This window comes from Silurus meridionalis, chromosome 23 (genome assembly GCF_014805685.1).
Source record: "Silurus meridionalis isolate SWU-2019-XX chromosome 23, ASM1480568v1, whole genome shotgun sequence".
Lineage (NCBI taxonomy): Eukaryota > Metazoa > Chordata > Actinopteri > Siluriformes > Siluridae > Silurus > Silurus meridionalis.
In genome coordinates this window covers 10,920,494-10,947,603 of record NC_060906.1, presented here as the reverse complement: position 1 = coordinate 10,947,603, position 27,110 = coordinate 10,920,494, and the positions used below count along the sequence as shown (strand labels likewise).

At 39.2% G+C, this 27,110-nt stretch overlaps 1 protein-coding gene across 13 annotated transcripts in view; it reads right to left on the bottom strand.

Moving 5' to 3' along the window:
* Window positions 1-27,110, bottom strand: part of dab1a (DAB adaptor protein 1a) — a 368,118-nt gene that overhangs the window by 10,806 nt on the left and 330,202 nt on the right. For 3 of the 13 annotated variants that reach the window (XM_046836335.1, XM_046836333.1, XM_046836334.1), the window contains 10 exons: window positions 26,261-26,380; window positions 25,718-25,756; window positions 24,046-24,108; window positions 21,938-21,991; window positions 16,580-16,642; window positions 15,422-15,484; window positions 15,225-15,321; window positions 7,477-8,085; window positions 4,568-4,692; window positions 2,071-2,145 (listed from right to left, as the gene is read on the bottom strand). In XM_046836335.1, coding sequence (XP_046692291.1) covers window positions 2,071-2,145; window positions 4,568-4,692; window positions 7,477-8,085; window positions 15,225-15,321; window positions 15,422-15,484; window positions 16,580-16,642; window positions 21,938-21,991; window positions 24,046-24,108; window positions 25,718-25,756; window positions 26,261-26,380 — 1,308 coding nt within the window. Of the gene's footprint in view, window positions 1-2,042; window positions 2,146-4,567; window positions 4,693-7,476; window positions 8,086-15,224; window positions 15,322-15,421; window positions 15,485-16,579; window positions 16,643-21,937; window positions 21,992-24,045; window positions 24,109-25,717; window positions 25,757-26,260; window positions 26,381-27,110 lie in introns of all 13 variants that reach the window. The other 10 variants (XM_046836336.1, XM_046836341.1, XM_046836337.1 and 7 more) reach the window with 10 other exon arrangements.

Sequence of the window (27,110 nt, the reverse complement as noted above, 5' to 3'; positions counted from 1 at the left end):
CCATAGGTGGATCTCGAACACGAGATGATAAAAGAGAACTCCCATGCTACCACATTCCAAAGGTGTGATCCAATGAATGCTCCTAAAGAACACTGAACTCATTCATGCTGGCGTGATCAATGAATTTATGTGATGGCATCACATTCTCGACCATCTGTGTGCCTTTAAAAAATTGGACTACATTTTTCCAGGTGTCAACGTTTCAGTTTTGGTGAATCGATGCTCACTGCAGCCTCTGTGTTCTGTTCCTGGCTGACAGAAATGCAACCTATGGTCTAATGCTGCTGTAGCTTGTTTGATTCACATTTTGAATGCACATTTTGTGCATCGTGATTGTGCAGAGTGGTTATCGGAGTTACTGTAGCCTTTCTGTCAGTTTGAAGAAGTCTCCCCATGCTCCATTGCTCTCTCTTATCAAAAAGGTGTCTTCTGTACACAGAACTATCATTCAATGGATGCACTTTTTATTACATCACTGCACCATTCTGAGTAAACTCTACAAAATGTTGTGTGTGAAAACCCCAGGAGATCTGCAGTTATAAACACACTCACATCATCCTGTCCAGCACCAACAATCCTATGATGGTTAAAATCACTGAGATCACATTTATTGATAGTTGGTATAGTAATTACCTGAAGCTACTGACTTGCATCTGCATGATGTTATGAATTACACCTCTGCCACACGATTGGCTGATTAGATAACTACATAAATGTGCAAGTGTGCAAGTGCTCGGTCTACCACTTCACTAATACTTGAACAGAAATACTTTCAACAAAGAGGTCTCAACCCTTCATGAATGTGACTTTCATTAACCCTCAAGGATTATTATAGATTTTTTGGAATGCTTATACATGGTATGAAAGCTAAACAAACTGTATAATGCCTTTATATAAAATGTTAGCATTTTTGTGGGGAATTGGTTGCTTAGCATAATCACTACAGCTTCTTCAGTTTATATTACTTGCATAAAGTGATTCATAAATATACAACATTGAATATTACCTTTACTATTATGTTATATTACGACAGTAGCTAGCTACCCACTATAGAGAATGTAATATGTTTCAGAATTCAGTAAGGCACATGCCTGCATATTATGCAGCTACAGTCATTGTGAGAAAATCGTAACGCCCGAATGTACTTGTTTGATTTAGTCTTTGGTTAATGCACACATCAAGTCTCTTTGATATGGCAGCGCTTTCTAGACTTTATTCAAATTCAAGGGCTGAATATATACACATGTGCAATTGTATTTCTCTTATAAGAAAGCATAATTGAAACATCATTCACTGGCAAAATTCAGCTGCGAATTGTGTACAGCTAGCATACTTGCAAAGTGTACATGTAATAGCAATCCTTCCATTTTTGTATTGCATTTCTTAATGCTCTCTTTGTGTTCGCAATCACTTTAACAGCACAGAGCTGTCAGTCAAATTGTCAGACAAGTCAGTTTGACTTGTGGCGTGCATGGTATGTTTTGTTAAGCTTAACAGTGAAGCATCCTGAGATTGTGATGTGCTGTTAGTGAACTTCGAATAATTCAAACAAACTCCACATTTGTCAAACATTCACACACTTTTAAAAAGTAGAACACACTTGTGTGTGATGAGATGTGGGTAAGGCATAAATATGGCACGACAACACAGATGCATCGATGGCGGGTGTTGTGATGTTTGTGGATATGCTATGCCAGACTGTCATTCAAAATCAAGTCTACTCAACACATTTTGATACTTACACACTTCAGGCAGCTTTGTGGGAATAAAGGAACATTTTCTCATACATAAAATAAAAACTATACTGAGGCACATACCATCGTAGGTAGCAGCAGGCAAGGGTGAAGGGATGGCAGTGGACAGAAGAGAGAGAGAGAGAGAGAGAGAGAGAGAGAGAGAGAGAGAGAGAGAGCACTCAGCCACTATGTAGTCGACTAATGTGATGATGAAGTGACGTGGCAAGGTGGAGGTGTGCCGACACTGCATCATGGCTGGAGGAGGCTGACATTAAGAGGAGGAAGAAAAAGAGGACAGATACCTACCCCGACCTGCCGCTATCTAGCTACCGACCTGAGGACTGTCCAGCTCAGAGCCACCGGGCTCTGCTTGAGGCTCACTCACACTCGGAGACTGTGTGTCTCTAGCCTGCAGGAGGAACAGAGAGAAATGAGAAAGAGAAAGGAAGCAGAATGAGAAAGAAATGGGAGGAAGGAGGGTGGGTGCAAACAGATGTTGGAATAAATTAGATCAAAAAAGAAATGTAGAGAAACAGAGAGGGATGGCAGATAGATAGATAGATAGATAGATAGATAGATAGATAGATAGATAGATAGATAGATAGATAGATAGATAGATAGATAGATAGATAGATAGATAGATAGATAGATAGAAGAGTAAAAAGAGAGAAACAAGACAATGTAGAAAGAGAGAGAGAAGGAAGAACAAACAGATGATGGAGGAAAATAGACCAAACAATAAATATAAAAAAGTGATAGAAAAATTGGGGCAACATAAACAAGATAAGAATCATTATGAAAGCCAGAAGGAGGATAGAGACAACCAGTGAAGGGAATTAAAGTGAGAAGCAGAAATATAGATGATAAAGACAAACAGATGAGTGAAACCAAGGGGGAAAAAAAGAAAGGAAAAGAACGAGAGGGACGGAAAAAAGGAGTGAAAGTGAAACCAAAGGCAATAGAATAGAGCAAGAGAAAGAAGAGAGGGAAAAATAAAGTAATGAAATGTGATAGAAAAAAAGGTAATCAGGGGCAAAACGGCACCAAGTAATCCATTCATCTTTTTCATATTTATCCTTCCACTCACACTGCCATCTATTCATCCCTCCACTCTGTGTGTTAATGGTCACGTGAGATCTCACTTTCTTCATTCTGCACATTGTTATGTTTTCATGTGAAAGGTTCAGGGCTGCATTACATAAGCACTTTAGTGCTTGCTGAATTAATAGCCTCCTGACACTTTGCTCTTAGCACCTGTGTGTATGTGTGTGCGTGTGTGTGTTATTCCAACTCTGAAACGAGGACGCAGCCTTTACTGTGAGAATAACTTGAACAAAATAATTGAACTTTTTGTTCAGCAGGAAGATAAAAGAAAAGAGAACAAGAGAGGAGTCTCTGATGACTCAGGGAAAAAGAAAGAGAGAGACCAAATGTCTAAAATAATAGTACAGTTGCAATGCAGAGGCACACTGATCGATTCAGTTTCATTTGTACTAGCAATAAATGAGCAAATGCATTGTTTATGCTTCCTAATCATGCTTCTTTCTCAACTATGCCACAGGATTAGAAGGAGTGCAAAAGTATACATTATATAGGCAAAAGTTTGTGGACACATGATTATCAGATTGTGCTTTTTGAACATCCTATACCACATTTAGTCCCGATTTGCTGTAATAATCACCTCCACTCTTCTGGGAATATGTTCCAATAAATTTTGGATTTTGGTTGGGGGGATTTTTGCTCATTCAGCTACTAAAGTGTTGGTAAAGTCAAATATTTATGTATGGTGAGGAGACCTGGGGTGCAGTCTGCATTCCAATTTATCCCAAAGGTGTTTAATAGAGTTGAGCTCAGAGCTCTATAGCAGGCCACTCAAGATCTTCCATTCAAACTCAGTAAAGCATATCTTCATGGAGCTGGCTTTGTGTACAGGGGCATAGTCATGCTGGAATAGGTTTGAGTCTCCTAGTTTAAGTGAAGGGAATGTTTAATGCAACCGCATCCTAAGACATCCTACACAAATGTGTGCCTTTAACTTTTTGGTACCAGTCTAAGAAGAGCCACATATGGGTTTAAACGTCAGGTGTCCCAATACTTTTGTCTCTATATTGTATCAGTATAAGCTGAACTAAATCCTCCTAGTAAATCAGAATCAGAACTAAAACAGCATTCTAACTCTTACGTTTACAAACTTTAATTTGTACATTTAAAGAATTCAGACTCTTTACAGTAAGTTATAATATGAAATGCTAAAAGATAATATATACCCTGCAGCCCTCTAAAATGTATTAGATTCTCTTTCTTATGTATCATTTCATAACTACATTATAGTAGTATGTGATATATAATAGGAATCTAAATATGATTAATGAAGCCCTATTGGCCTTTCTGTCAGCCTCAAGGACTAATTTGACACATTATTTGGCCTTCTGTGGCAAGAGTGCACATAATAAGAACGACCCAGCATCTCAGGAACGACCCAGGATTGCCTACATCCACAGTGATTTATCAACATGCCTCAGAAGAAGCAAAAGGTGCTTATTATGAAAAAGAAATTTTTGTATCATACCCTCTGTAAATAGAATGAAAAGGTGAAGATCTTCCATTAGAATAATGGTGCATGTTGGTTATGCAAACATCTGACCTTTAGGAATAGTAGATATGATTGATTGCATGTGTATGTGTAAATCTAGGGTAACATACAAACAAACAAAAATCTTTTTCATTTGGAACACTTTTGATACAATGTGCCTATAGCAAGGTCCAAAAAGACTAAAACCAAATACTACTTTGTGATGATGATGGTGATGATGATTTTGCGGTTTACTCACAGTGTCCTCCTCGCCGCTGCGGCTCGGGCTGCCCTCTGCTTCCCCGAACGAATCATCAGTGGGTGGGTCGCTGGCATGCGACGATGCCTTAGATGGGGAGCTCTGGTGAGGTGCTGGTGTGGGCGCTGGGTAAAAGCACACAATAATATCATTTATAGTTGCAATAAATTATAACATTTGGATTTGGTTTATTATTAATACAATAGTTAAAATGACAGAAACAGTGTGTGTTGAGGGTATTTTTTATTATAATTATATGGATTTAAATTTGTGGCAAATGTATTGAACAAAACCTTTATTTTTTAAAGAAACAATTAATCAATGGGCAAGGAGAAAGAAGAAAAGCATTTTTTAACTGAAAACAGTGATCTCGGTGCCAGAGTTAGGTTTTTAAATATGAGAGACTACTTGTCATAGTGGGGCTTGACTGCACTTTACTGTCATTGGCTGTCTAGCAGTCAAGACTTTAGTAAATTTTTGAGTTATAATGTTCGTACTTTGTAATGGAAATTACTGTCTTACATAGTTATTATATTAGTTTATAACTAATACGGTTATTATGGTTTTAGTCTCATTCAACATAATCAGCATTCAGAAAGCTCTCCAAACGAGAGCGATGAAAACTTAAGAGCATAAACAGAAACTAGCACAGTGCATTTATAAACCATGATTTGCAAAAAGACAAAAACATTGTTAACAACGGACTTTGTTTATTTGGTTTCAGTTTCTGAAATTGTTCATTGTGTGTGTATGTTTCTTGAAAAGTTAAAATACTTTTGCCACAAATGTAATTCCATATAATTACAAATCGACCAACTGAGTAGTTGCCTAGTCAATGTCTGTACGCTATATATATTCTGTATGTATCAATCGAATGGGCTCAGTTAAGCATCCGATTATGTTCACTGCCAAAACAAACAAACAAACAAAAAAAAATCAACAATCATTACAATTCAGCATCTGAGGTGACCTACACAATATTGTTAGCACTGGCGCTATCTGTCTCTCCTTTACCTCCCTAAATAACATGACCTCACCTCTAATTAAAAAAAAAAAGCATATTGAAATAGCGTTTGCTAATCTGCTGGTTATAACCTGTTTTCTTGCATTCTGGATCCCAGGAGCTAACCCCACTGGCTAAGAGGGAACTAAAATTCTAGCTAAACATAAATACTGATTATTTACAGGTTTTACTATTTTAATTCTGATTAATTAATTGGGAAATTACAGTGTCAGGTCAACTCACACACTCACAGTTACAAAGCTTTTAATGAGATAAAGGTTTGCTTCTCTGGTTTTGAGCTCTTGTACTGTTTATGGTTTATTTGTATTAGGATTGATGTTGTCTGCAACATAAAACACATAAAAAAGGGAACATAATATCTGTAGCTGCACATGTGCATGAAGATATTTAGAAGGAGAGGGTTTTGACGGAAAAAGTTAAAAAGGCACATTACAGACTGCAAACATCTATTATGCATGAAGCGTAGTTATAGCCTCTGACTTTCATGGTAATGGCAGGCATGACAGACATTTGCTTGATGAACGGTAATGGTTTAAGTGGATGCAGATCACAACTCTTTAATTATCTTAGCAGATTTATGCTGTCTGCTGGTCTAAATAGCTACAAGCAAATTCGCAATTAATGAAAGATGAACTGCACTGCTTCCCCCTGTTTTTTTCCTTTTATCATCACTATTAGTTTGGGAAACACTTGGTTCATTTGCTAATTTCATAAATCTGATCAGTAATTCTAACATGAACACAGACATTTTGGGTTAGAATCTGACGTACTTTTTCACCACTTTTCATCCAAAAATAACACAGGGTATATAACGGTTAGAATCAATTTTTTTTATCCACACTGACATCATCAGTGGCTCTCTGTGCAATAACAGCTCTCAACCTTGTATTAACCCAAACAACCCAAAAGGCCTGATGGTTCATGCTCGTTCATTGTCAGTTCCTAAATGAGTGTGACCCTCACACAGTGTGTGTGATTATTTGCATGAATAGCACAAGAGTGTTTCACAGCAGTAATTAGCATAACAGGAATATGAGGATCTAAATAGACCAGAACGCACAATGCATAACTCTCCTGAGATTGGTAATAATTTCCCTACTTTGCAGCACTGCACAGATGGGGTTGTCTCTCTCTCTCCATTCTCTCTTTCTTTCTCTGTCTCTCTCTCTAACCAGCCCTCTTTATCTCTCTCCTTTTCATTATTGTCGTTTTCATGCTCCATAAGGAGCTATATCACCAGTATGCCACCATACAGCTTCTAGGAGTGCAGCTGGACTCAAGGACTCAACAAAAGTTAAAGCAGTAGTTCAAGCTAATTTTCACTATCTGACTTTTGATAAATGCTCAAATTTGACAAGGGTGTGATCTGGATCCAGAGTAGATCCCCAGCAGCCTAGATTGGATTGCCATGTGCACACATTCACACCTAATGGAAATTTGCCTTCGCATTTAGCACGTCTTTTGCACATGGGATGAACCTGAAGTAAAACCTCTTTTAACCTGCACAGCAACTCCACACAGACAGCAACCATAACTCAGGGTTGGAGGCAAGAGGATGGAGAGACAAGTAAATGTCTCAAACCTAATGCATTGTATTAAAGACATAAAATCTGAACATGTTCGAAGTAGAGTATTAACTGCTTTCTTAATTTGCTAGTGATAGACAGGAAAAAGATAAATGTTTAGCTTTCCACCCCTATTTCTATACTTCTGGCCACTCATGGATGACATGGTTGATATTTGTTCTAAAGATCAACTTTCAAATGAGGTGATTTTGGGCCATAAATGAAAAAAGCAAGAGTGCTTGAAAACACAAATTACCAATATTGTGAACAAAAAAAAATACTAAATAGGCTATGTTTGTGTTAACATGCATTCAACTCACGTGAATTAGTGGAGGGTGTGGTGGAGGTGACAGGCGTCAGGTTCATTTGGGAGATGTCAAAGTCATCACAGTCATCATTGTCCTGTGCCAGTCCCACCCGGCTGAAGTAGCTCGTAAAAGCATCTGTGGTGCATACCAGACTCGGCTGCTCGCTTTTACGTGTACCTGCAGGAGGAGGCTTGGCCATCTGGAAGTCCTTGAACATCTCCTTGCTCATCTTGGTCTGTCCAGGCAATGAGTGCTCTCCATGTTGCGGGCTAGAGGCCGTAGAAGCTAAGGTGCCTGCAGTTGGCGTACCTGGGGAAGGACCAGCAGGGGGACATGCTGCTGCCATGGCCATGGGTGCCAGCGCCTGAAACATGGCAGCTGGGAGTGGTCCTATGGTCTGTGCAGGCACAAAGGCAGCAGGTGAGAAGTGGGCTCCGGCCATAGCTGCCCACTGCTGCTGCGTAGCAGGAAAGAGGTTGGCCTGGCCCCATATGAGCGGCTGCCCACCAGGCAACACCTGAGCCATGGGAACTGGTGACTGAACTCCGAATGCCAGCGGGGCCTGGGCTGCAAATTGCTGCTGTGCCCAGCCCGGGGGCACTGCTCCCATCGTCACATAACCTAAAGAGAGGGCAAACAGAAAGAGAAGGACAAGAAGAGAAGGATACAGTCATGAGTCATAATTCAATCAGTCAATAAGCAATATCAGTGTCATATGAGGTATGTAGGACCACTGGTTACATTAATACTAACACTTATTAACTAAAAAGTGTTAACAAGTATACTATAGGACATAGAAAACACTGTAATAAGTGTAACATATGACCATTACTATTACATAATCCATTGCTCTATTAGTTTTCTCCACCATTCAGGCTAAAGAGGCTTGGAGTGAGGTCATGAACCTTCAAAGAAGATGACCTAGTTCTCCTTTGTGAATAGGTCTTTAAAGCTCAGATGAAGTACTATAATTACTGCTCACAATGCGTCCAGCTCTAATGATCAGCTCCCTTTACATAAGGCCATTATAAAATCTGACTCACACCATGCGAGCCCTTATTTTATTATGCATCTCCTTCTTCAGCACCACAGAAACACCTCACACCTTTAGTTCCTATTATATTACGTGCAGCACAGGAAGATAGCAGGATTGGATTATAAAGAAATTACTTATTGTTGATGTGAAGAAAAACAAAATCTTAACCTCCCATCAAAATGCAACTTATGCAATATACTACACTCACCATCCAATTGATGAGAAACACGTTTACACCTGTAGTATCTAACCAGCCCACAATGCAAGAAAAAAAGTCAGGCAGATATAAGTCAAGAGCTTATGTTAATGACACATCAAGCATCAAAATAAAGAAAAGTTGTGATCTATATGACTGCAATCACGACCAATTTGCTGGTGTCAAGTGGGGTGGTTTACGAATTTTTATACCTGCCGACCTTCTGTGATTTTCACACATAACTACACAACAACTAGAGTTCACATGACAACTCAGATAAGCATATATTTCATCATTTGTAAATGCTAATTTCAACAAATGACTGCTATAACAAAGGTGGCAGTTTTATGTTGAAATAATGCATATCAAGTGAAAGATTTGGATGACATTTTTTATGATGTAATAGTGTTTCAAGTTTAATGATGTAAATGAGACATTTGAAGTTTTTTATTGCCATGGTTTGGGTCCACCTGTCCACTTTTAGGGATGTCACGACAAATCAGTTTGAAGTTATTCTGACTGTCACCTTTATCCTATAATGGAACATTTCTATTTTTATGGAAGCGCACAGAGGCTCTGTATATACTACATGAGTACACAAATAAAATAAATCACATGCTATGGCCTGCTAGTGAACAGATCTTAAACATGCTTCCAAAGCAGTTCTGACCCGTCAAGCATTAACTTCTTCAGCAATTTGCGCTACAGTAACTGGTCTGTTGCATCAGACCACACGGGTCAGCCATGACCCTGTCGCTGGTTTACCACTGTTCCTTTCTTAAAGCACTTCTGATGGATACTGACCACTGTAGACAGGGAACATGCCACAAAAGGCTGCAATTATGGAGATGCTCTGACACAATAGTCCAGCCATCACAATTTGGCCCTTATCAAACTCACTCAATCACTCAAATCCCATTTTTCCTGCTTCTAACTAGGGCTGAAACAATTCCTCAAGGAAATCGAGTAATTCAAATACAAAAACATCGAGGTTAATTATTTTCGTTTAGTCCATTTAATTACACATGGAGCACTGTTTCACGGAACATTATTACTGACACACCACCTGCTAAACTCTGGACAGCTTCGGGGTCTCATTTATAAATGTGGCGTACTCACAAAATGTGGCTAGAAACGTGCGTACGCCACTTTTCAGTCAAAGGTTCTGCATGCTATCAGTATCGCCAATTCCCCTTCTCACCTTCTGTGTTTCCATGTTGTACGCATATTTAAAAAAAAATTGGTGTAAAAAAAAAAAATCTAAAAAGGAAACAAAAAGGTTACTGGTTCATTTTAAGAGACCTGCCTTATTTTTTCTTGCATATGTAGTATTGTTCTTAAATGAAGAAAAATTACTTCTTATCCGATTATTAGATTTTTTCGATAGACTAATCGGTAAAATACTCGATCACTAAAAAAATCGATAGCTGCAGCCCTACTTCTAACACGTCAACTTTAAAGACAAAATGTTCTCTTGCTGCCTAATATATCCTACCCAATAACAGATGTCGTGATAAAGAGATAATCAGTGTTATCCAATCACCGGGCATAATGTTATAATGTCATAATGTTATGCCTGGTCGGTGTATGATGGCTATTTATTTCATTTGACACCTGTCTGCATATACATAGGGGCATACATTTATTGTGTTTTTTTTATTTATTCACCCTATTTTATTTTGAGATCATTTGCTCCCGAATGATGTAATCAGAGAACACATATTGCACTAACCTACAGAGTCACACCTACGGCAACAAATACAAAAGAAGCCTGCAACACAAAGGCCCTGATACCAAGCAAGTGTATTTCTTTAGTCTTTTTATGAACCACATACAACTTTAAGATTTTTGAACATCCTTTTTTATATCTCTACCCAAAACCCTAAGGACCAACCAGAAAAAGAAATTCATATTTTGATATAACAACACTTCCTTCTGGCTAATAAAAAAAATGCTCCGTTTTGCACTAGAGGCAGGAACCACAACTTTTGAAGTTTATTTGATTATTAGTGATATCCTTTTCCACAACAATTAACAGAGAAAATTGTGAAAAATGTACATACAGCTGTAGCTATGGTTTGAATGAAATACTTGAACTGGTCATATCTTTTAAAATAGACTTGCATACCTGAACAGGAGTGTATAAAATGTAATCTGGCAAGGGTGGAGATGGACGTGTGTTGATTAGTAAAGAGAGTGTGCTGAGAAGATGGAGGGAGTATTTTGAGCAGCTGATAAATAGAGAAAATGAGAGAGAAGGTTGGATGGTGTGGAAATGGTAAAGCAGGAAGTGGATAGGATTAATAAGGAGGAAGTGAGAGCAGCAATTAAGAGGATGAAGAGTGGAAAGTCAGTAGGACAAGATGACATACCGGTAGAAGCAAGGAGATGTTTAGAAGAGACACAGTGGAGTTTTTAACCAGATTGTTTAACATATTTTGGAAGGTGAGAGGATGCCTGAGTTGAAGAGTATAAAGTTGATCAGTCAGACCATTAAGTAATGGGAATACTTAGTATACTTAGAATAATAGTGAAAGCCAGGCTGTGAGAAGAGGTGAAATCTGTGGACAACCGTATGGATTCATGCCGAGGAAAAGCACCACAGACGCATTATTTGCTTTGAGAATGTTGATGGAGAAGTATAGAGAAGGTCAGAAGGAGTTGCATCGTGTGTTTGTGGAATTAGAGAAAGCGAACGACAGGGTGCCGAGAGAGGAGTTGTGGTATTGTATGAGGAAGTCAGGTGTGTCAGAAGTATGTGAGAGTGGTGAAGGACATGTATGAGGACAGTGTGACAGCAGTGAATTGTGCAGTAGGAACGACAGACTGGTTGGACTGCATCAAGGATCGGCTCTGAGCCCGTTTCTGTTTGCAGTGGTGATGGACAGGTTGACGGACAAGGTCAGGCAGGAGTCTCCATGGACTATGTTGTTTGCAGATGATATTGTGATTTGTGGTGAGAGTAGGGAGCAGGTTGAGAAGAGCCTGGAGAGGTAGAGTGCAGCTGGAGAGAAGGGGAATAAAAGTCAGTAGGAGTAAGACAGAGTACATGTGTGTGAATGAGAGGGAGGGCAGTGGAGTGGTGCGGTTGCGGGGAGAAGATGTGGAGAAGGTGGAGGAGTTCAGGTACCTGGGGTCAACAGTGCAAAGTAATGGAGAGTGTGTTAATAAAGTAAAGAAAAGAGTGCAGGCAGAGTGGAGTGGGTGGAGAAGAGTGACAGGAGTGATTTGTGATAGAAGGGTATCTATAAGAGTGAAAAGGAAAGTTTATAAGAGTGTAGAGACCTGTGATGTTGTATGGATTAGAGACAGTGGCATTGACTAAAAGATAGGAGGTGGAGCTGGAGGTAGCAGAGCTGAAGATGTTAAGATTTTCATTGGGAGTGACAATGATGGACAGGATTAGAGTTGATATGGGACACGATATGAGTTCATTAGAGGGATAGCGCATGTATGACGTTTTGTGGACAAAGTGAGAGGAGGAAAAGAGGAAAGACAAAAAGGAGGTTCATGGATGTGTTGAGAGAGGACATGCAAGTAGTTGGTTTAAAAGAAGCAGATAGTATGGAGACGGATAATCCGCTGTGGCGACCCCTAATGGGAGCAGCCGAAAGAAGAAGAGGTCATAGAAGAATGGGCAGCAAGGTTTGTGCTGAGCTCAGCAAGCTTAAAGACAAGATGGGAGTGAGTTCTAAAGACAGATGTAGTTGTTTGCTTTCAGATGTATTAATCATACAATGTTTAGTGTCTTAGAACAAGTCAATCTGGCTGCAACAGCTGTCTCAGATGGAGTAGGTAGAGATGACAAGCCATTTGTGGCACAAGCTTGATGTGGAGTTTTCCAAAAAAGAAAGCAAGAAAAGTAATTGTAACAACAGTAATGATACCAAATGAACATTTGGACAATGTCTGTCACATCTTGACATCGTAGCCAGAGATGTTGGTATTATCAAATATGAGCATTAATATGATGATGATAAAGATATTGCCGAAGACATGTCATTTCTGAAGATATAACAAGAACCATAAAAAGAAAAAAGAACTTTCATTTGTATGCTCAAAAAATTACAGCAAAGTCTAAGATACTAAAGCTTGTGTTCTGATAATATTATTATTTTTATTTTTTTGCCAGAGCATCTGCCGCGACTGACAGCCTAAGAATGGCACAGTGTGACACTTTTATATTAGTATACAATATGATTCCATTTATCTGAGGTAGGGGTGACCTTGGGATGAATGTGTGGTTTTATTTGATCCCCTTTTCTGTTATTTCCTAAAGAAATCATCTTGTAGACAGTGCCTACTTTGCCAGATTAACACATTCCTAACACATTTTCTGATGTACTTATAAGGTTATATCTTTTTTTAAAATCCTTATTAACTAGAATAAGTTAATTACGAGCAAATGAAAGCGTTATGTGCATTACTGAGAAACTCATGAGCACTTCAGGCTCTGTGTTAATGAATATGACCTTTCTTTTTCTTATACATTTCTAATAAAACTCTAAGCCACACTCGCATTATATCTGTGTATCTCATCAGAAATCGAGATTCCACAAATTTTGCTCAGTTTTTCCAATCTTTAACGATCCAGTGTTGTTGAGTCTGTTTCGATTGCATCTTTAGCTTTCTTGTCTTCAATGACGGAAGTAGAACCCATGTGGTCTGCTGCTGTTATAGCTCATCTGCCTTCAGCGTGATGTGCATTCTGAGATGTTCTGAGATGCTCACCATAGTTGTACAAAGTGGTTGTCTGAGATACTGCAACCCTTCTGTCAGCATAAACAAGTTAGACAATTCTCCATTGAGCTCTCTCATCAAAAAGGTGTTTTTCTGTCTGTAAAACTGGATGTCTTTTTTCATTGCTGCACCATTCTAAAGTAAACTCGATAGACCGTTGTGCATGAAAATCCCAAGTGTATGAAAATATCAGGTGCATGAAAATCCCCAAAGACTTAAACCATCCCGTCTGGAACCAACAATCATGCCAGGGTTAAAAAAATTGCCATTTTGATGGTTGATGTGAGCATTACCTAAAGCTGATGGCCCGTATCTGCATGATTGTATGCACTGTACTTCCACCATGTGATTCGCTGATGAGAATAATTGTGTGTATATTTAAGTGTAAAAGAGTGCGTGTATGTATGTATAGAGTTCCGATATGGCTCAAATTCAATGGATTAAGGATGACACGCCTGCTGTTGGATTGAACACTTATCATGTCTTATTCTTTTCATTTTAATAGCAACAAATTTGGTGATTATACTATGTTTGTTTTGTGATATCATATAAAATATACTTTTTTTGACAACTGACAGACATGCAAAAACATGGATTCCACAAGTTAACAGTAGGATTTTTTTGTTATGTTTGAATAGGTTTAGTTAGGAGTTGAACAATGCAGCATAAAAATGAGCAGCAGGATAGACATGAATAACAAGCAAGCATAAAAAACAGGATATATTTAGCATGACAGGATTAATAAAGCTTGGCTTGAAGTTAGGAAAACATTATTTTAGTGGGTCATCCATTATGAATATCACACCCTTTGTTGAATAGCATATTCTAGCCAAATGTATGAGCTTGAACTTAGCAAAAAAAAGGAAAAAACATTCTTCTTCCCCTTCAATACACCAGCACTAAGCTATTATTGTGTCCTGTTCTTAGAGATTTCTGAAAGGCCAGAGATGCATTATATGGACAAACGTTTTTTTGGACACCTGACCATGAAATTTCTACATGCTTTTTGACCATTCCATTATACAATTAATCTCCATTGGCTGTTATAATAAACTTCACTCTTCTGGAAAGATTTTGGAGTGTGCTTGTGCAGATTTGTGATTATTCAGCCACAAGGGTGTTAGAAAATTCAGGCACTGATGTAGTGTGAGGACTCCTGGGGTGCAGTCAGCATTCCAATTCATCCCAAAGCTGTTCAATAGAGTTAAGGTCAGATCTCTAGCAGACCACTTACGATTTTCCATTCCAACCCAGGTAAAGCATACCTTGGAGCAGGCTTTGTGCACATTGTCATGCTGGAACAGGTTTGGGTCTCCTAGTTCAAGTGAAGGGAACATTTTATGCTACCACAACTAAAGACAATTGAACTTTGTAGTAACAGTTTGTGGAAGAACCACTTATGGCTGGAAAAGTCACCCAATATGCCCTCCATATAGTGTATATACACACAAACACACACACACACACACACACACACACACACACACACACACACACACACACACACACAGGCACAGCCATAAAAATCCTAGAAGTCACTCCTATGTTTAGTTGTTTATGACTGCACTAAAGAAACTATCCGAAGGGACTCGACTCAGACACAATCACACAATCACAGGCGCACTGGACTGAAGCTACACTGGGTAGTAAATGTAGCCCTTGTAAAGCATTTGCCATGTAATTCACTATACAGGCGGGGAATGAGCGCGTTCATATTCTACAGCAAGAGGAACGAACACTTCATTAAGTCTGTCAGTCTCTCCATCTCACATAAATAGTTAAACTGACCTGAGGGCACAGAGGCAGGGTTGAATGCAGCGAACAGTTCAGAGGGGGGCTGGTGGAGCAGCGTGGGGTCTAGAGCGGTAGCTGGAGAGGCAGGTGTCTGAAAGCAAACACAAACACAGCGTGTACATATGCAGATTATATAAGTGGGGAAAATTGAGCACTAGTGTGTGCGTGTGTGTCTGCATGTGTGCACTCACTGAGGGAGAGGTGATATCAGGTGGAGTAGACATGTCTCCAAAAAGCTCTAATTGGTGGATATTCTGTAGTAAACAGAGAAAATATGACACACAGTAAAATCTTTGTTCGGGCTCAGAGTCACTTTTCTCCTCCATTCGATTGACACCTACCTCCGAGTTAACAGCTGGCATGATGGTAGATACGTGCCCAGTGGCAGCAGGGTGTGAACGTTAACAGATTGTTGAATGGATTATGATGATGAAGATGAAACGAGGTTATGACTTATACCCACCATGTGCTGACACGAAGATCACAGGGAATGAAATCTCCTCATATATTCTTTAACAATGTATGTTATAGCTTTGGCCTGATCCATTTAGTGAAAATAATCCGAGATTTTGCAAATACGCATTTGGAGTTACATTTTCTTTATCAGCTATTTCATGTATTAAAAAAAAAAGATATTGAATACAATCCAAAAACTTGGGTCAGGGTGTATTTATAGCCTGTGCAGATTTGCGAGAGAACAAATGTGCCTTCGAATTTACATGCACAGTAGGTGGACACATATGCGCGCACACACACACACACACACACACACACACACACACACACACACACACACACACACACACACACACACACAATCTCCCTATGATGTGTTTGACCTTTCAGCTCACACTAGGTGTCCCATGGGGCTCCATACTGAGAATGGCAAAGACATTTATTTCGTTTTATTTTACTGGCTGAGTTGGTATGGAAAATATCTGGGCCTGAGGAGGGTTTTATTCAACGCGAACAAGAAGGGGTCACTAATGAAGAGTCAGGCATCTGATTCAGGAGGAATAGAAAAGGGCATACTTAGGTTATTACTGGACCTTTAAGTCATTTCAGGTCAAGGGCACTTCAAGACACACACACACACACACACACACACACACACACACACACACACACACACACACACGGCAGGCCGCTAACACTTATGGCAGGTAGTGTGACATTCAATTTAAATCAGCTATAAAGCTACGAGCAACGAGGCAATAGATTAAATAAGGGTTGTGTATGGATCACGTTCATTTTGTCATTTCAAAAGAGCATGACTGATCCATCCATCATACACAGGCGCTGAAGCTGAGCCTTTTTGTACTAATTATGTTTACCAGTGTGTACCTTACCTGAGGGAACGACTCTAGCTCAGAATCCAGATCCAGCAGTTTGGTCTGGCCATTATGTTCACTCTGAAATAGCAGCATGAGGTTAGATGGAACATGGGATGAGATGGTAAAAACATTTATACTCATTCACATGATCAAACACACACCCAAACCCACACACACACACACACACACACACAGTTGGGAAAATGTGATTATTTGGAATAGAATGAGGTTGTGGTTTGAAAAAGGTGCTATAGATGACAATGGGCTGTGAAAAAGACTTTACCTGTGTAACTCAGGTCATAGGCCATGAAACCTGTGCCCCATCCTCTACACTACCTCACACCTCAATCATGATTTCTGCATGCTCCAGTCTTACTTCGCTTTTAACCATCTGAATAGCTGTTTATAATGTGAAGTTAATTTTCATTCAGACCTAACCCCAGCTCAGTCACAAGCGCAGGGGCAGTGGGGGGAAAAGCAAACAGATCGGTTATCTTTCTCTGGGTCGCCAGAAGGGCTTTAATGGGAAAGTAATGTGCTCGTATAGGCCTCCCTAAAGAGTACGAGCTGGAGAAGAGCAGGGGACCATGAACAACATCTGCTATCATCTCACATCCTGCATCGCTTTAAAACGCATCTGAATTACAGAAGGACAAGAGAAGAAAAGCGAGGCGCAGGGTAGAGGAGGAGTGATAAATCCATATTTACTCATATCTTCAACTGACAGTGCGAGCGTACACGATCAAACACACACTCATGCATTCATGCAGTTAAATAAAAAACTAAACAAATTTATGATGAAGCATACTCCTGATTGGTCAACAGGGCTAGACCGAAGAATTTTAAGCCAAAAGGATGATTTGCTCAAAGACCTGTTTGCTTTAGCGCTATAGCATTTAGCATTGGAAGACAGACGGATTGTGGCAGGTAGAGGTAGCTAATGAAAACCTCCTAGGAGAGAGATAAGAGCTGGCTGTAATGAAAAAGCAACAGGAGCCAGCCTGCTGCCACCAAATGTCATTTCACTCCTACTAATGCTGAAAGCATGGACAGAGGAGGAGAGAGAAAAGAAAAATCTGCTCATGAGGTATAGGATGTCTGAGAGCACTAGTAAAATTGTGAAAATGTAAAAAAATAACATTTTATTACAAATTTGATAATTGACAACAAATCTTTAAAATATTTACATCAAATTCTGAGTTTATTAGTTTTACGGTTTAACGGCAGTGTGTAATCTATGTTAGATTAAACCTACTGGAGATCCATCTGAACGCAAGCTTCAAGTAAAGATATTATACAAGAGGGAAACTGTGCCTTTTGTACAAAGCAATTAACATGCTTAATATCAAACACTGGAATAGGCATTAATCTTTTACATATTAAATATTCAAGATACTGAACATTTACTTTTTTGTTTTAAATATGAAAAAATTCTGAAAACGTGCTTAATTTTTTTTTTTAGTTTTAATACATGAACGTGATCTAGACACTTGGACCATAATGTATATCAGACAGAAAATTAAAGCCTTCTGTAATAAATCTAGCGTTTACTAACTTGTAATGAACTTTCATGCCCATTAATGTTCAATCTCTACAACAGCAAGGAGACACAATTTACAAGCAATAATGGTCTGCAGTCTTCAGTTCAATTTCAAACTTTCTTGTTTTTTCCAGACTCAATAAAATAAATAGGTTTTTTGATCAGAAATCGTTGTAATATTAGGGGGAAATTATATGGATCTTTTTGGGGGAAAAAATTAATCCAGATTTCCATACAAAACCATGTCGTAAGATATAAATTGTAGATGATTGCTCTTTCTACCTTAACAAACGAAAGGTTAAACTAAGGTATGTTAGCTAAATTTATTCAGTCTATTAAATTCTAAATTTATTACAGTATAACTGGTATAAGGGTCAATGTGTAAGGTTCAGGAATTTAAAAAGCTACAGTGCGGCCATTATAATTGAAGAATAATAATAATAAAGTCGAACTATACTTATAAAAAAAACTTTTGTGTCTTTATAATTTATTTTTCTTAAAGTTTCTATTGGGACACCAAGCATGTAGAACAACTTATGTTAGTTGTATTTACTACCTGCATGGGTGATGATGAACCTTTGGTTCATTAGTGTTTACTAGACCATAGACCCAGTAGCTCAGGTAGACCACAGTAATATGAGCAAAGATGTCATCTATCCATCGTTTACACTCTCTGAGGAATCACAGTAGAAGACTTATACAGGGAGTGCAGAATTATTAGGCAAATGAGTATTTTGACCACATCATCCTCGTTATGCATGTTGTCTTACTCCAAGCTGTATAGGCTGGAAAGCCTACTACCAATTAAGCATATTAGGTGATGTGCATCTCTGTAATGAGAAGGGGTGTGGTCTAATGACATCAACACCCTATATCAGGTGTGCATAATTATTAGGCAACTTCCTTTCCTTTGGCAAAATGGGTCAAAAGAAGGACTTGACAGGCTCAGAAAAGTCAAAAATAGTGAGATATATTGCAGAGGATGCAGCAGTCTTAAAATAGCCAAGCTTCTGAGCGTGATCATCGAACAATCAAGCGTTTCATTCAAAATAGTCGACAGGGTCGCAAGAAGCGTGTGGAAAAACCAAGGCGCAAAATAACTGCCCGTGAACTGAGAAAAGTCAAGCGTGCAGCTGCCAAGATGCCACTTGCCACCAGTTTGGCCATATTTCAGAGCTGCAACATCACTGGGTGCCCAAAAGCACAAGGTGTGCAATACTCAGAGACATGGCCAAGGTAAGAAAGGCAGAAAGTCGACCACCACTGAACAAGACACACAAGCTGAAACGTCAAGACTGGGCCAAGAAATATCTCAAGACTGATTTTCTAAGGTTTTATGGACTGATGAAATGAGAGTGAGTCTTGATGGGCCAGATGGATGGGCCCGTGGCTGGATTGGTAAAGGGCAGAGAGCTCCAGTCCGACTCAGGCGCCAGCAAGGTGGAGGTGGAGTACTGGTTTGGGCTGGTATCATCAAAGATGAGCTTGTGGGGCCTTTTCGGGTTGAGGATGGAGTCAAGCTGAACTCCCAGTCCTACTGCCAGTTTCTGGAAGACACCTTCTTCAAGCAGTGGTACAGGAAGAAGTCTGCATCCTTCAAGAAAAACATGATTTTCATGCAGGACAATGCTCCATCACACACGTCCAAGTACTCCACAGCGTGGCTGGCAAGAAAGGGTATAAAAGAAGAAAATCTAATGATATGGCCTCCTTGTTCACCTGATCTGAACCCCATTGAGAACCTGTGGTCCATCATCAAATGTGCGATTTACAAGGAGGAAAACAGTACACCTCTCTGAACAGTGTCTGGGAGGCTGTGGTTGCTGCTGCACGCAATGTTGATGGTGAACAGATCAAAACACTGACAGAATCCATGGATGGCAGGCTTTTGAGTGTCCTTGCAAAGAAAGGTGGCTATATTGGTCACTGATTTGTTTTGTTTGGTTTTGAATGTCAGAAATGTATATTTGTGAATGTTGAGATGTTATATTGGTTTCACTGGTAAAATAAATAATTGAAATGGGTATGAATTTGTTTTTTGTTAAGTTGCCTAATAATTATGCACAGTAATAGTCACCTGCACACACAGATATCCCCCTAAAATAGCTAAAACTAAAAACTACTTCCAAAAATATTCAGCTTTGACATTAATGAGTTTTTTGTGTTCATTGAGAACATGGTTGTTGTTCAAATTAAATCCTCAAATAAAATTAATCCTCAAAAATACAACTTGCCTAATAATTCTGCACTCCCTGTATAGTCAACCGAGAAGTGTGTATAATCGAATGTCTACCTAGCAAAAATAGCTGTACTACTGTAATTAAGCGAACGTATAACGCTGATTCCGTTCACCTAATTCCACAACATAAGAGAGCATTAGGGCTAAATGGTCTCCGTGGTAACCGTTAGCTGAATCATTCTCATTGGTTTTAGTTGCCTCATCTGTAAGGGAACGCATGCTGGGTCGTATCCTGATGCAACCTAATCCTGCACAAAGCTCTTGATACTTTCAATCGCATCCGTCCATGCGTTAAATTTCCCCTACAATCCTTTCGCACACTTCTCAATCTTTATCAATACAAAGCACCTATCAATAACTGTCTCGCAGGAGATGCTAATTATCCACATGTTTTTGCATTCACTTAATTAACGCTGTCTGGCTAATCTCCGGCGCAATGACTGATCGCGAAAGTGTGCACACAGGATGGAGTTAAGCGCCATAGCTGAGAAACGGTGCAAAAAAAAGAGAGAGCAGAGCAAAGAAAGGGAAGGCTAAGAGACTGATAGCGCGAGAGAGAGAGAGAGAGAGAGAGAGAGAGAGAGAGAGAAAGGTGATGTGGGTTTTTCTCATAGTACAGGAGATATTTTATTGATAGGAGCTTGGCAGCTTGGAGAAGCCTTGGAATGCACATTTGATAGTTCATGATAAAATAAAGAGAAAGAGCAGAAGGAGCAGAAAGAAAGGTGGGATGAATAAAATAAAAGGAGGAACAAATCATGGAATAAAAACAGGGAGAAAGAATAACACAACAGCTTTGGAGAAGGTTTAAGAGAATGACATGGTGAGGATTTGAGAAAAGGCGTAACACTGAAATCCATAAGCAGACACTTCGGATTAGCTGGTGGGAAAAGGCTAGAAAAAAAATTGAGTAGGAATGAGAGAATGAGTGAATTCTCAATAAGAAGGGGTACTGAAATGAACAAAAGCTAGCACTGAATCAACAGAGCAGCCATAACACTTGAGGCTGTTGAGCCATAATCTACCCAACAAATGTAATAGCCATATCATGACCAAAGCATGACTTTATCAGAGACACCGAGATGAACCGGGTCCCATCTAAAGCTACAGACCCTAAATAAATGGGAACAGCAGTCTGACCTTGCCTTAGCGCTTGTCTTCTCAGGCAGTCAACAAACAGCATGTAAAACCCAGAGCCAGGCTCATTCCGATTAGCTCATGCATGATTTTTACGCAGTCATGGTGCAGCACCTCCGAGACTTGGCACTGAGCACACCGTCACTATGCATGGAGTGAAAGCAAGCAAACAGCATGCAAGCACAAAAAAAACCCACGCAAGCTCTTATTATGATGCACACTGCAAGGACGTACATATACTGAAAAATAATCATCACGCACACACAACATGCAGGACACACACATCATCCAGAAAACAACAAATATGATGAACTCATATAAACAGCACTATTGAAGCCTGTGGATTTCAAGGCTTGCGAGAAAGTTGACAGGCAAATACACATTCACACACACACACACACACACACACACACACACACACACACACACACACACACACACACACAGCTCCACTCACTGGATGTCGCTTTGGGACGTCATACACTCCCTCCTTTTGTTGGCTGGTAGGGACCTGGGGTGGGCGGTGAGTCCAGCCGAACACACGAGCACAGCACAAGTTACATCACTTTACATTTTCAAAAAAGTGTAAAAAAAATAAAAGGGTGTTTGTGTGTGTTTTAGTCTATTGAAGATAAATATATTTAGACAAATCTAACTTATGTAACCCTTCCAAAGCTATTCTGTTCGCTGTCAAAAAATTTTATTTCCATCAAATGTGCATTCTCAAGCAAATTCGCTGACCAGTCAATGACCCACACTGTTGCTTGCTTGCTTATTTATGTATGTAAGTATGTATGCATGCGTGTGTGTGTGTGTGTGCGTGTGTGTCCAGGACCTTTCCCCTCTCTTTAATTTGCCATTGTTCTTAATGCTCCTCTGCCTGTCTGGTTGATTGCAGCCCAGTAGGTTTTCACTCAGAATGCTCGTTTCTGAAATTATCATTATTATTATTTCCCCCCTGCCATCGCTTTCATTTAAAGATCAAAAGCAGATGGCAGTGATTAATCACTCGCTCTGGCTTTCATTAGTCGAGCGGGAGGAGATACAGATGCTCGCCGCTTACTCGGGCGGCAGAATATGTCTCTGCTTTCAGTTTAGGTCAGTTAACAGTTATCCACCCTGGTAGAAACAATATTTATATCTGATCAAGATGCAATTTTTATGAGTTGGCTTTGATTTATTTTTTTTTACTGTAGTTATTGGATTCAGACATATTACGCACAATGCTATTTGACTGTCCACTGACCGATCTGTAGTCCTAAAGAGCACTGCAGCAGCTCTTTACTCCTTTAACTGTTTATTTAATCTATACTTTTCACTCAAACTGATGAGTCCAAAAGTTCAATATTGGATTCCCTAATTATATAGTAGTACTAAAATAATCAATTCTTTTTTTAAAGAAAAACTTTCTTTTGTTTTCTTGTCTTTAGGAGCTCACTTGATACAGAAATAATGATAATGCAGCCTCCACCAAAAATAATTGATCACTAGAATCACTAAGCACATGACAGATTATTCCGTTTAAACATATTTAATGCATTTCAGGGTGGACGTTTTCTTTAATACTAGGGACTACAGTCATCAGACCCAATTCCAAATCCTGATATCCTAAATAAAACATTATATTCTACATATATAATGTAGCTTTCAGTGTTTTCCTAGTTGAAGCTTAGCCTCCATCACAAACGAATGTCTCCAAAAATGAACTGCTCGATTTTCCCCCTAATGTCTTCCCATCAGCAAACACAAGAAATGATGTGCACGCTGATCAGATTTGACCTGGCCGATATCGTATGTTTGATGTTGCGAGTGATCAGCCCACAGCTCTTTATGCTTCCGACAGTGTGCAGATGTCTCTTTAATGCTGATTGCTGAAGCAGTGCCAAGGACAGAGCTTTATAGTCTAAATCAGAGCATAGCAATTTGTAAAAAAAATAAAAAATTAAAAAATTAAAAAATAAAATGTAATGGGCAGCTCTGGACATTTCCCTCATCTCTGTCTTACACAAAACTAAGCAGACGCTAAATGAACCACTTCTTGTTGTCTAGGAGCAGCGCCCATGTTTGTTTTAAGCCCGAGTAAATTTGGTGCCGTCTCAAATCACGTGTTACACTGACGCCACAGGTGATGAGACACAACGGACCCTGAGGGAAGAGCACCTGCTGTTGTCACGGTCACGGTGTTAAACGCACAGAATGTAAATCATCGACATTGCTGTCATGGTGAATTAGCGCGGCGTAGCATAGCGTTTCGTTCTGTCTCTTCTGTCTAATTTGCAGGTGGGACATTGGCAGCTACACAGAAAAGTGTCAGTAACTCTTCCGTCAAAGACTCCGTCGATTCATGTAATGGTCTTGTCCTGAGAACAATCGGGATATTCGTCCGAGTTTAATGATGTCACAGCCTTGGAAAATGTCCTATGAAATAATTTAGAACCATTTCTGATGGAGGCTAAACTGTTTGCGAAAGGTTTTCGAAGTAAATCAAATTCTGAAATAAATAAAAAATAAAATAAAAATATCACACCTGACTATTTAAGTCTATTATAGGGAGTGGCAATGTACCTGATAAATGCTCTCCTCTGATTGGTCACGGATGGACTCGTGTCCCGCCTCAAATACAATGTACTACAACATCGGCAGCAAAGGCGAGATCGAAGTGTGAAGAAAAACAGGAACAGGAAGAAGGAGGGGAAAAGGAAAGGGAATGGAAAAATTAGAGAATAGGCAGCAGAATGTTTAGAAAGGAAAAGATAAAACAGAAAACCAGCCACCATGACCTTGTAATGCACCTAATCCTTATAACCCCGTTGGATAGCAAAATCCTAGATGATGCTTTGGTCATGCTTCCTGCCACACATTCATATACTCAAAGTATTAAAAAAATTCCTGAAAGTATACTTTGTATAATATATACATGGAAACTTGAAGAATGTGGTGTTAATCGAGTTATAGTAGACGAGATCTTATGTATTCTTCAGTGAAGTGTTCACTTGTACATGTGTAATTTTCCAGCAATACCTGTACAACTTGTGTTTTCTACAAGCAGAACGATGCAGTGTATTTCCCCACATTCAGCAGAAATAAATCACAGGTGCAGGATCCTCTCAGGCTTCTTTTATTTTTTTTTGCAGCCAATATTCATGTATTTTTAATGAGCCACGTGCTGTAAATATAAGCGCTAGTGATGCAGAAACAAGGCCTGCTCGTAACAAAGGGTCGGAAAAATCCTCTCAGGGCGTTGGGTGCTGGGGTTTATCGGCTTGCGAATAAGAAGGCCACATAGCTCATACATGCCAAACAGCAGGCCCACTTCTGTGATCTTTTCCTCATTGATGCAGGAACCATACAGAGACGCTGTACCATTACCAGTGTGCAGCGTACTACCTAATCGCATACTCCACTCTGTTTGATGCACTGCGGTTTCAGGTAATAGTGCAATCTCTATCATTATGTAGTCACTATTCTAAACCTAGTTGCCGATTAGTTTTCGACTTATTCACTGCTCACTGGAAGCCTGCTAATGTACACAATGCCTGCTTCATCAGAGCTGACAATTCCAGCAGTGAAAACTATTGTGTATGTAAAAGGCGATTTTTCTAAAGATATTTTGCTTTTTTATTTTATTTTATTTTTTACAGATTACTGTAATTAGCCTAAAATTTCAGCTCACGCCACGCCAAGGGCTACGCCACAGATAAACGCAGCACAATGACTTCTTATTCAAAACTTCACTGCCCACATGTGATGTTAGGAAATGATCTAATCTGAAAAAACGAAACCTATTTAAAGAATAAACAATACAATACAATACGATACAATACAATACAATACAAATACAATACGTCAACTCACACATACACTCATACACACAAAGCCCAGGATGACACGTGTTAAAGCTGTCTGTTTTCAGTAAGAGCTAGGAAACCTTTCAGGTCTGGGGCTCTGTCTGTTTATATTCTCAACACCAGACCCTTCTCACATTGACAAAAAAAGGGGTGTGTGGGGGGGAACCAAAAATTGATGAGTCACCATGGATTTATGCACACGTAACAATGAAATAACAAGACCTAATAATTCAGGCTTTGTGAAAAGAGAATGGAGAATGAAGGGAAGATATTTATTTATACAAGAACGATTAAAAGCATATTAAAGTGTGGGAACCCAGCAGGCAGACTAATTGGACGGGGTACATTTAAGCAAACGCTATGATTAGCGAGTGAACACGCAGCGTTACCTGGTACACCGGATCCTCCACGTCTTCTTCCAGAATGGTCTTTAGGAGTGATTGGCATTAGAGAGAGAAAATTAGCAAGTTGGCAAAGGAAAGGTGAGAAAGAACGAGGGCAGAAGAGGAGAGAGAAATGAGGGGCAGAGCATAATTATTGTGATTGACAAAAAGAAAAGCATTAGATGTCTCTAAAAAATTACAAATTTTTTAAATATATATATATAACATGCAAATCTCCATCTCAGAATGAAATGCTTAGAATAGAGCTGCCTTATAAATCTTATTTTCTAATAGATTCTATCCATTTCTATGATACTGGGTGGGTAATGTTTGAGCGTAAGAATGTGCGTAGTGGGTTTCAGTGTATGGCACCTGGTAAACAGTTTGTTCACAGTGCGAAATCTCCATCTCCGAATGCTTAGAATAGAGCTTCCTTATGAATCTTATTTTCTAATAGATTCTATCCATTTATTTACATGACTTTCTATGATACTGGGTGGGTAATGTATAAGCGTAAAAATATATGTAGTGGGTTTCAGTGTATGGCACCTGGTAAACAGCTTGTTCACACTGCTTGTCTTTCTGAGCCTTTTTCTCAATCTCTTCCCTCTGCTTGATCTCAAAGATCAGCTGGAAAAGGTCACGGAGGTCGAGGATCACAGGCTCAGCCTGAGGATTGAGTGAGAGTTAGAGAGAGAAAAAGATCAGTGCAGAAAACTGGATTAATTTAGTTCCATCCTCATATCATTACATACACCATCACCTTATTAATTTTATTACGTTGAACCTGTTGTTTAACTCCCAAGGAAATCATTTAATTATTTAAAAAATATGTTTTTTTTGTTTGTTTTTTTTACATTTGAATGCTTACTGGAGTACCAAACTGGGTATTGACAAGTCTGTTTCTTCAATGCAGTTGTTGCTGGTGGAAGCTTATGGAGAAGCAAAACATTAGCATAGGCCACGAAATGTAATAATTTCACATCCTGTTGCCATTAAACAGATAATGTTAAAGGTACAAATCTGGTTAACTGTCACTTCCAGTAATACACATTTGCATACACTGGTTTCTAATAGGGATATTCACGATTAAACTTAGTGACATAATGTTCTGCATGTAATAAAATGTTTTTCTACTTTTAATCTTTATTAGTTTGCATTCTGTAGGATGTCTTGAAAATCTGAAGATAAATTGAAATTAATGATAAGCCATAAATTAATGTAATAAAATTGTGAAGAGTTTTATACTGGCAATTAGTGAAAGATAATTTTGTGAGGTATTTTCTACTCAGAAATCCAGGTATAAATTAGATAGGGAAGTATAACTAGTGATATGATACCAAGTATACAGTTTTCCTTATTTGGCCACTTTTAAATTTTCTGCACATTTTCATGATTG